At 40.0% G+C, this 11,290-nt stretch overlaps 3 protein-coding genes across 3 annotated transcripts; 1 reads left to right on the top strand and 2 right to left on the bottom strand.

The window, feature by feature from the left end:
• On the bottom strand, window positions 1–905 carry LOC129776141 (cuticle protein 8-like). Its single transcript, XM_055781578.1, has 2 exons — window positions 829–905; window positions 1–770 (listed from the first exon to the last, which is right to left on the bottom strand). Exons 1-2 carry the CDS (start codon window positions 838–840, stop codon window positions 96–98), a joined length of 687 nt encoding a protein of 228 aa, XP_055637553.1. The 5' UTR covers window positions 841–905; the 3' UTR covers window positions 1–95.
• Window positions 906–1,749: 844 nt separating this feature from the next.
• Window positions 1,750–2,762, top strand: LOC129776142 (cuticle protein 8-like). The gene is made up of 2 exons (XM_055781579.1): window positions 1,750–1,793; window positions 1,853–2,762. The coding sequence occupies exons 1-2, from the start codon at window positions 1,782–1,784 to the stop codon at window positions 2,525–2,527; spliced, it is 687 nt and encodes a 228-aa protein (XP_055637554.1). The 5' UTR covers window positions 1,750–1,781; the 3' UTR covers window positions 2,528–2,762.
• Window positions 2,763–10,331: 7,569 nt separating this feature from the next.
• Window positions 10,332–11,290, bottom strand: LOC129777716 (cuticle protein 8-like). Its single transcript, XM_055784157.1, has 2 exons — window positions 11,160–11,290; window positions 10,332–11,101 (listed from the first exon to the last, which is right to left on the bottom strand). Exons 1-2 carry the CDS (start codon window positions 11,169–11,171, stop codon window positions 10,427–10,429), a joined length of 687 nt encoding a protein of 228 aa, XP_055640132.1. The 5' UTR covers window positions 11,172–11,290; the 3' UTR covers window positions 10,332–10,426.

Here is an 11,290-nt window from a genome sequence, read left to right as displayed (position 1 = left end):
TTGTTTTTCAATGGTTTGTGTATTATATTGAGATTTGACTACATCACATAATCAGGTCCTTAGAGCAATACATTCTCGCAATAGATGTTCACATTCTAGTAATGATGGAGGTTAAGGTGGTTAGAGGCCAGGTGTCCATGGCTCTGGTAAGCAATTGGGGCAACGTGCGACAACGAAGCGTGGGCCAATGGAGCTGAATGGTGCGAAATATGGGCAATAGGAGCAGCATGGGAGATGTGAGCCACTGGAGCGGCATGATGCGAGATGGTGGCATGGGACAGAGGAGCAACGGCGTGATGAGAGGCCAAATGGATTGGTTGAGCGACCACTTTGTGCACTGGCTGGGCAATCTTGACGTTGGTTGGTTCACGACGGACAACGGCGTTGAATCCGGAGTGATGATCAGCATGATAGTCCACAATGCGGTGGTGGCCATCCGAATCCAGAAGGCTGTACTGTCCATGGACCTCATCTCCGTGACGGGTTTCGTGTTGGCTCTTGATGTCTCCGGTGTGTTCATCATGAACAGAGTACGAGAATTCGTAGTTGGCCGGAGCGTGGTGTTCGACATCCTTCACGATGGTATGATGGAGTGGAGCAGAATGAACAGCGGCCACATGATGAACTGGAGCAATGTGCTGAACTGGAGCAATATGATGCAGTGCTGGAGCGTGATGCTGGATGTTGGAGATCTGATGAGAGGTAGCATATCCGTGCTGTGGGATCAGTCCTGCGCTGGCAGCAGCTACGAGGGTAGCGAGAAGGACAAACTGGATGGAAAATTTAAAATTAGTAAGAATATTTATAGTCTGTACAGTTTTACATTACTTTGAAAGCCATTGTGGTACAATACACTGTTTACTGTATCTCGATCAAGCTGCGTATGTTCTTCAAAACGAAGAACACGTATTTTTATACTCAATAGGGATATACCGAAGCACTTTATATCTCCAAGCGTCCTTGCGGGTGTGTTTCACTTTCTCTTCGGAGTCATTTTCCGCACTAGCGGATCGAGCCCCCTCGCAATCGTTCGTTAATTGGTCCGGTGTCAATTTTTGGCTCTGATCATTCGATCCGCTGCGATCGTTGCCTTCTTTTGGGTGACCTTGCACTGATTTGCGCCGATGATGTTGTTTACTGTAGGTAACGGAAGCAGTGCGAGTCGTAAATGAACCGCAGGAACAGGTATTTGTTGCGCTTGAAAATTTATACGTCAATTTGTAGTGAAAAAAATGGCATATTTCGGCGAACGAATGGGGAAAATAGATATGGGGTGCAACTTGACCGCTATGATATCAGGCTACATCCGTCAAACAATGTAGATTATTCTGATAACTAGATGATAGAGCATTAAACATAACTTACTTCTATTTTGAAAAATGTGAATTGCTGTTAATAAACCATCGACATTGTTCAGTTAAAACATTAATATATTTAGTCAAGCGTTCGAAGAGAGATATTCATCATAGGAATGCTTGTAGCGAGTGATCGTTGTAAATCGAATAAGAAAAACAAGAACGCACATTCAACTGAACCGGTAGGAAAATAAGGGTGGTCGCGAGAACGACAGATACCTTACGCGAAACGGATAGGTAAGGCTCGCCGTTCAGTGTTGCCTCAGTGGAATCCCGATTCAAGTGAGAGCTAAGCGAACATGTCTCAAGGATGTCTGGAAAATTAAAGCATTTTGTGGGTTCTTGTTTAGTATAAAACCGTTCGCTGACAGTTCTGTAAAACATTGTTAGCTCAACAGAGAAGGCGTAAACAAATTCTGCGATAGCATGGCGTTCAAAGTAATATTGATATTTTTGAATTAATTTGATAGTTAACTAATTTAAAAAAAATGCGTTAGTTCGTTATTTTCGCTTCTTTGGTAGCAGCTGCTTCTGCTGGATTGATTCCAGAGCATGGATATGCCACCTCTCATCAGATTTCGAACATTCAGCATCACGCTCCAGCTCTGCATCATATTGCTCCAGTTCAGCACATTGCTCCAGTTCATCATGTGGCCGCTGTTCATTCTGCTCCACTCCATCATACCATCGTGAAGGAAGTCGAACAACACGCTCCAGCCAATTACGAATTCTCGTACTCTGTTCATGATGAGCATACTGGAGATATCAAGAGCCAGCACGAGACTCGCCACGGGGATGAGGTCCATGGACAGTACAGTCTTCTGGATTCGGATGGCCACCACCGCATTGTTGACTATCATGCTGATCATCACTCCGGATTCAACGCCGTTGTCCGTCGTGAACCAACCCACGTCAAGATTGCCCAGCCAGTGCATAAAGTGGTCGCTCAACCAATCCATTTGGCTTCTCATCACGCCGTTGCTCCTCTGTCCCACGCCACCATCTCACATCATGCCACTCCGGTGGCTCACATCACCCATGCTGCTCCTATTGCCCATATCTCGCACCATTCAGCTCCATTGACCCACGCCTCTCTGACGCACGTTGCCCCAATTGCCTACCAGAGCCATGGACATCTGGCTCCAAGTCATCTTAGTCACCATCATTACTAGAATGTAAACATTTATCGCGAGAATTTATTGCCCTAAGGACCTGATTATGTGATATAGTCAAATGAAATAAAACAATCATATTGAAGTACGATAGTTATCATTGGTCTAGGTGCTACGGACAAACTCAGTTTTGTTGATAAGTTTGACTAAGTACTTCACGGTTTTTTTTCTGATAAGGGACATTCTTTTGAAACATGAAATTCTATTCAAAGTATCTTTATCGGAAGCTACAATCTTAGCCCATCTTTTAGGCAATACACGGATTGCACGTTGGTAGAAGTCTGGTTGTTTTGAATCGTTTTCGTTATTAAGTCAATGTTTGATGTGTTCCTAAGATCGGAACAGCTCTTCGGAATTTAAAGACGCCATTGACTGGAGCAATTACTGATCTGAGGCGAATGAAGTTGAACCTCTCAGTTCACTATATTTTGAAATTTCTTGAACATTCTTGAAAATCCATGAACATGTGGGCTGACGTTGTCAAGTAGTAAAATTATCTTGTTGTGTCTATTTTCCTATTTCAGTCGTTTTTCTATCAGAACTTCAAACGTTATTTATCATCCAAATGAAAAAAAAGTTACCCAATCGTTCAATTCCCCTTCTACACAAGCCTACCGATGAAGCATATACGTTTGGTGCCAAAGTATTGTCAATGGTTATGCTTGTTCCCCGGCTAATTTTTTGACATCGTTATATTCGACGAAGTGCTGCTCTGTAAGCGCATTGAAGTCATTTAAACAAAAAGGTGATAATCTGACGGGGCGATTTCTGAAGAATACGGCGCGTGCGAGAATGTTTCCCAGTGTAATATTAATTTACCATGTCTCCGGCCTTAACCTTTAATCATTGTAAAGTTTGAAAAAGTTACACATATGTTAAATAAATAGAAAGAATGAACACAACGCTACTAGTAACATCTAAAACGTCAACCGTACAATTGAAACTCGCACACCTGGTATTGTGAAGGTTACTATGCATTGCGCGGAAATTCTGGTGATTTAATAATCCAGTTTCAATCGACAATGAAACATGAAAACTCCACTTTTATCATTGAAGTGATACGATAACAGAAATGAACTTCATTGTTATTTTTGAGAATGTTCCAAAGGAATGGTTTTTTAACTGATTTTTTCTCGAACAGGTGTGTTTGTGCGATTCAAGTTTCTGTTTCATAATGAAATTGTACCAAAAAGGGTCGCTCAAATGAGGAATTGCACAAACAAAGGATCGCACAAAAACAGGTTTGGTTGTACAATGAGGAGTATGAAATAAAATCGTTGTTTCGTCAGAGTTTTTTTTTGTAATACAGAAAATTTTGCCTAAAAAATCATACAAAACTTCACCAGAAGATTTAAAAAATCGTTTTCGGAACACAATTTGAAAAAAAAACAGGAAGTGGGTTATATCTATGGTATAACCGCAATGGTGACGTAGGACTATCGTTGATTTAGAGATAATTTGTTTGAAGTTGAATCTGAATTCATTCTGAATGAATGAATATTTGGAGAACTTCGAAAACGAGAGCGTTACGTTGGAGGCACAAGGTTTTATGCATCCAATATTGGATACGGAAATACCCTACTGATGGGGAAGAATAATCTTCAGAAGCTATCCTGTTAATTGCGATTGATTGAAAAATCACAAAACCAAATGTATTTGGTCACAGTGTTACATGGATAGAAAACATTAAAATAAACTCTTTCACATGAATGTAATTTTATATACCCAGAGGAACTGGCAGATTATTTTCAGTAACGATTGAATATTTTCACATTTTCCTCGATACTGGAAGCCCACCAGTGGTTAATGCTAACTCGATAACCATCTGTTAATAGCACTTGATTGAAACATATTTGGTCACAGTGTTACATGGATAGAAAACATTCAAATGAACTCTTTCACATGAATGTATTTTTAAATTCCTAGAGGAACTGGCAGATTATTTTCCGGATCTTTCTCGATGCTGAACGGCATCCTAACGGAAAGAATTCCGTGCGTGTATGTGTATGTGTAGCGGCTGCTTCGATGGCCACCTTCTCTGCTCCTGAAGGATCGGCTTCTCTGTGCTCCCTCACAGTTTCAAACAAACTGCATGCGTTTCAGGGCAGATCTCGATCCTTCGCCGTCCAGCACCCTCAGCAACGATGTTGTCTTGTCGATGTCCCCACGAAAAATGAATGCGTCTCACCACCAGAATATCGCTTAAGTATGCTTTTTGTGCGTGATTGAATCGAGAGAAGGCGTGGTTTACGATGGCAATTTGGAAGGCAAACTAGAGGGGAATGAACTCTCTGAGCTCGGAACTTTCGGCGACTGAGCAATAATCGATTGAGGGCGCATACAATATTGGATACGGAAATATCCTACTGATGGAGAAAATAATCTTCAGAAGCTATCCTGTTATTTGCGATTGATTGAAAAATCACAAAACCAAATGTATTTGGTCACAGTGTTACATGGATAGAAAACATTAAAATAAACTCTTTCACATGAATGTATTTTGAAGTAGGACTACGTCTAACCGGAAGATATAGGGGGTGAAATGAAAATCTAGGCACTGAACAAGTAAGAAAAAATGCAAGATTTGGAACGCTTATAACTCGAGCATTTCTCAATAGATCGCAAAGGTGTTTACATCAATTGATAGGAAATATATCTACGCATCTATCATAACGAATCACATTTAATTTTTCTTGAGATAAACAATTGAATAATTGTGAAATATCAAGCATTGTCCAAATTCACTATGTGCCCATTTTTGATTGGTCCATTTTGTGCTCCTCAAATCGTACCGACCAAAACGGGCAACCACAGCAGCAGCGAAATCCAATGAAGCACGATTGGAAAGGAAGAAGAAAAAAATGAACGAAACATTGGTCGCAGTCTCACACATGCGTAATTCTCGAGCGAGCCAGACGATCATTCTCATCCAAACCGTACACCACATCGTTTCGCATCACATCACATCAACAAACTAACACAAGCAGCCATGTCTGGACATGGCAAAGGAGGAAAAGTGAAGGGAAAGGCAAAATCCCGCTCGAACCGTGTTGGACTGCAGTTTCCCGTAGGTGTGTTCGCCAATTGCTCCGCAAGGGTAGCTAGGCCGTGCGCGTTATTACCAGTGCACCAGTCCACCTAGCCGCCGTTATAGAGTTTCGGCTGCCGAAGTGATCGAGTTGGCTGGCAAAACTGCTCGCGTTTTGGTTCGGTGGACATCAAGACAACAACAGGTAGACGCAAACGCAATCGCAAAACGGCGGCAGGTAGCAGAAGAAAAGAGTTTGTTCTTTATACAATCTGCTTTGGTGGCAAATCCAGAACAAGGCGGCATCGAGGGCGTTCGAAATGGTTTTTTTTTCAAAACCAAGAGTACTAAGTTTTCTAAATTGGAACCATTCCATAAAACACGGCGCTTATCAGGGCCATTAAACCTTCCAAAAAAGAGTTTACGAAATACAGTTCAATGCTTTCTAAAACAATATCCAAAATAATAATAAAACACAAATTGATTTTTTTGCCATCGCTGCCTATTAACGCTCATTCGTTCGTTTCGTTGGACTCGCCCTTTTGGCTGAGTCTGTCGATTTGTCTCTATCCTGTGAGCGTGTACCGCTAAAGTACAAAACGCGCGGATCCGCTGAAAAATATATCATTCTTTTTCAAACCGTAAATCAGTGTGGTTGTAGTGTGGCATCGTTTCACATCACAATATACCTCATAGCGGTTATAGAAATTCGGCCGCCGGAGTGCTCGAGTTGGCTTGCAAAGCTGCTCACGACAATAAGAAAACCCGCCTACAGAACAGAGCACATTCGGTTCGGTGGCAACAACTAGTTTCAGCGAGTGGCAAACGCAATCGCAAAACGGTAGCAGGTAGAAGAAGGAAAAAGTTTGTTTATACAGACTGCTTTGGTGGCAAAACCAGCCACCGTAAAACACGGCGCTTTTCAGGGCCATTAAACCTTTCAAAGAAGATTTATTAAAAGTTTTCACAATACCAATGCATTCTAAAGTGACATAATATGACATATAATATAAACTGATTGATCATTCAGTTTTCACAAACCCATGCATGGTTTCAGAATAAAAAGTGGCTTCAAATTACAACACATTGTATGCAGGATGGCATTAACGATTTTTCTCGGTAGCAAGAACTGCTTTCTTTGGTTGATAACTGATGTTGAAAATTGACTGACGTTACATCTGCATTGTATAGAAACATAACTAAGGAGCAACATGATGAGCTATGTATTTCCTGCTGCTCTGTTCTTATTTTAAAGGACTTTAATCCTGTGTTAATTTACTGTTGCTTTTTCAGAACGCTTATAGCTCGTTTAATTCTCGACAGATCGTAGAGTTCGTCTCCAAAACCTCAGTTCTTTTTCATTTCTATTTACTTTGTTTGCGGAGATACAAATCTTACAATTCATTCGAAACCACAGTTTAAGGTACGGTAATGTGCTCAATATTGAAATATATGATAGTGAATGAGCTGATGACCACCTATGCATTCCCTATCACAGCCATCATTTTGATTGTACGATATGTGCATACGCCAACAGATTCCCGGCGTTGAACATTTAATAAGTACAAAGCCTTCAGAAAAAAATCAAGAATCAACTATGAGATAGTGAGAAAACATTGAGAAAGTTTGTAAAAAAAAAAGCAAAAACACAACACAAAAGGTTCTTTTCAGAACCGCCAACATGTTCATAAAGAGTAAACAGTAAACTAATCCATTTTTCAGGTAGATAGGTAGGTATTCACGTAGGAGAAGAAAATAAAATAATATATTTAAAATATATATTTAGCAAAAGCTGTCCCCTTTGTATAGTCCTACGTCACTCCGGTTATGTCCCCGACATTACCCACCCGTCTATTTAAATTCCCAGAGGAACTGGCAGATTATTTTCAGTAACGATTAGATATTTCCACATTTTCCTCGATACTGGAAGTCCACCTGTTAATAGCACTTGATTGAAACATATTTGGTCACAGTGTTACATGGATAGAAAACATTAGAGGCGAATGAACTGCAAAGTTTAAAGCCTCATAAAAACAAAGAAAGAAGAAGAAGAAAACATCAAAATAAACTCTTTCACATGAATGTATTTTTAAATTCCCAGAGGAACTGACAGATTATTTTCAGTAACGATTAGATATTTCCACAGTTTCCTCGATACTGGAAGCCCACCAGTGGTTAATGCTAACTCGATAACCATCTGTTAATAGCACTTGATTGAAAAATATTTGGTCACAGTGTTACATGGATAGAAAACATCAAAATAAACTCTTTCACATGAATGTATTTTGAAATTCCCAGAGGAACTGGCAGATTATTTTCAGTAACGATTAGATATTTCCACATTTTCCTTGATACTGGAAGCCCACCAGTGGTTTATGTTAACTCGATAACCACCTGTTAATAGCACTTGATTGAAATATATTTGGTCACAGTGTTACACGGATAGAAAACATTCAAATGAACTCTTTCACAAGAATGTATTCTTAAAATCCCAGAGGAACTGGCAGATTATTTTCGGGATCTTTCTCGATGCTGAATGGCATCCAAACGGAAAGAATTCCGCGCGTGTATGTGTGTGTGTGTGTGTGTAGCGGCTGCTTCGAGATCTTCCCGGGGAACCGTTTGTGGCATCACTCTCCTCCTGATGGATTCCCTTCTGGCCTAAGGTGCACAAACAGGCTCTTGGTGACACCGTTCATCCGCGCTTTCATGATAAATGAAGAGCTTCACCACAACAGCGACAACATGCTCCAATTGCTGTTCAATTAGAACTGAGTGGATTTCCGAGCGGCGCTCGCTTATATACCGATTGGTGATTTCAATAGCCTGTTTTGAAAGCAAATTTAAGACTATTGAAACAAGTTTTTGGATCAGAAAGTAACAAGTATAGAACGCGTAGACATTTTATCGTTCGAATGAAGTGTTTATCATACCATTTCGTTCAGTTGTTTAGCAGCTATTAACACTCAAAATCTCGGTCTCCGGCGTAACGCTTTCGTTTTCGAAACTTTGATTTTAGATATAAATGAAAGACGTAGTCCTACGTCAAAAACTGTTAATGTTTGATTCGTAACATTTTTATGTAGTAATAATCGCAATTTACATGCCTTGCTAACTTTTCTCTATTTAGAAACATGTCAAGAACATGTCAAACGTAAGAATTTTCACATAGAAATGTTACGAGCAAAACATTATTTTTTCATGAGTCTTCATACAAAAATGACGTTTGTTCCAAAAACTATAAAAGATAGAAAGTTGATGTCTTCGACAAAAGTTTATATTTTAACAAGGTCTGAAACTTTGTCGAATCCACTAATCACGATTTTTACTTCACTGTACTCATAATACTCAATTTACTCTCACTTTAACGTTGAAATATTTAATTTATGCATGAACTAAGTCATTTTTGAAATATAAAGGAAAATATTTTTTTAATTGTATACACTGCGTTTCACAACTATAGAACCACTCATTTTTTCAGCGTTTCCAGAGATATGTAAGAACTCGGCTGAATTGAAGTATATAGTGTAGTATGTGACAACTATCTTCTTTTAAAAGGCTGGCCATTTAAATATTATTGTTGTGTTCGAGCGCGAAACGTTAAAAAAACTAAAATTCCTGTTTTTCATAACTTTAGAGCCAGATGGAAAAACTCTCACTCCTTTACAAAATTAACGTGAATTTCACATGAATTACAATAAGTTTCTTATTCGTAGGTTATCTTAAGTTCTCAATCAGTTCACTTCTGACTGTTCATTCGTGTTGATGGTAAGCTACCAAAACCAGGCCTTTTAGAGAAAATTGTCCCCAAACCGTAAAAAAACCATCTATAAAGCTGCGGGTTCAAAAACTAATGTGGAAGCTAATGCCATATGTTTCACTATTTCAAAAGAAAAGAAATAAAAAGAAATCCAACTTGAATAGAATTTCTTCTACTGGGAGGACTTACGGAACGTGTTATGTAATGTTTCAACTCGTAACTTTGCAGGCGGCAGTTTGATGGTTTGAGGAAAGTATCTGGTTCAGATGGCTGTTCATCATCACGAATGCACAGCCAGAAATGCAATGAAGTACTTCAGAATCATTAACTTCTGGTTTTGCATCAAAAACATCGTGATAATTGGGTAATTTGGCATCAATTCATAAAATCCGGAAGGTCATGGCATGGTTCAATGAATAGAGGCTTCAGATTCTGGACTGCTCAGCTTGTTTATCAAATCAAAACTCGGTCAGGATCTTATAAGGAGCAATCGGAGCATGTGAAATTGACGTTAATTTTGTAAACGAGTGAGAGTTTTTCCATCTGGTTCTATAGTTATGAAACACTGGAATTTTAGTTTTTTGAATGTTTCGCGCCTGAACACAACAATAATGTTTAAATGGCCAGCCTTCTAAAAGAAGATAGTTGTCACATACTACACTATATACTTCAATTCAATCGACTTCTTACATATCTCTGGAAACTGGAAACTCTGGAAAAAATGATTGATTCTATAGTTGTGAAACGCAGTGTATAATCGAGTCTAAAATTGTATATACATAATCGAATAATATATAATCGTCCCGTAGTTTGATTCAATTTGGATGACGAATTTTAATGGCTCCCGTGGACGAGTGGCTAGCGTTACACATATCTTGCTGGGGCTTCGGGTTCGATTCTCGTTCTGGCCAGTGGATTTTCGTCAAAGAAATTTCTTCCAACTTGCACTGTTGCAGTGGTTCTATTGAGGAACGAGGAAGTCAATTTATTCTTGAACGACACCAAAAACTCCAATGTATCGTAAATATTTTTTTCTTTTATTTCATTTTTATTCACTATATACAATAATCAGGTTCCTATATGCAAATTCGATGAGGGTGTTTCTACTGTTCTAGTAATGATGGAGATTCAGATGGTTGGACGACAAATGTCCGTGGCTCTGGTAGGCAATTGGGGCAACGTGCGACAGAGAGGCGTGGGTCAATGGAGCTGAATGGTGCGAAATATGGGCAATAGGAGCAGCATGGGAAATGTGAGCCACTGGAGCGGCATGATGAGAGATGGTGGCGTGGAACAGAGGAGCAACAGCGTGATGAGAGGCCAAATGGATTGGTTGAGCGATCACTTTATGCACTGGCTGGGCAATCTTGATGTTGGTTGGTTCACGACGGACAACGGCGTTGAATCCGGAGTGATGATCAGCATGATAGTCAACAATGCGGTGATGGCCATCCGAATCCAGCAGGCTGTACTGTCCATGGACCTCATCTCCGTGGCGAGTTTCATGCTGGCTCTTGATATCTCCGGTATGGTCATCATGAACAGAGTACGAGAATTCGTAATTGGCTGGAGCGTGGTGTTCGACATCCTTCACGATGGTGTGATGGAGTGGAGCAGAATGAATAGCGGCCACATGATGAACTGGAGCAATATGCTGAACTGGAGCAATATGATGCAGAGATGGAGCATGATGCTGGATGTTGGAGATCTGATGAGAAGTAGCATATCCGTGCTCTGGAATGAGTCCTGCGCTGGCAGCTGCTACCAGAGTAGCGAGTAGAACAAACTGCGAAATATATTAAATTTATTACGAGTGTTTAAATATTCTGAATAAAGAACATTACTTTGAAAGCCATGATGCTATAGTATTGTGTTGTCCGTGTCTCACTACTGTTTCGAATGGTCTTTAAAACTCAAAGCATGTATTTTTATACCAAATAAGTTCTCGCCAAAATGGGTCACACCCCCGACGACC

Source organism: Toxorhynchites rutilus, chromosome 3 (genome assembly GCF_029784135.1).
Source record: "Toxorhynchites rutilus septentrionalis strain SRP chromosome 3, ASM2978413v1, whole genome shotgun sequence".
Taxonomy (NCBI): Eukaryota; Metazoa; Arthropoda; class Insecta; order Diptera; family Culicidae; genus Toxorhynchites; species Toxorhynchites rutilus.
The sequence above is the reverse complement of the archived record's forward strand: the minus strand, read 5'-3'. Positions and strand labels throughout refer to the sequence as shown.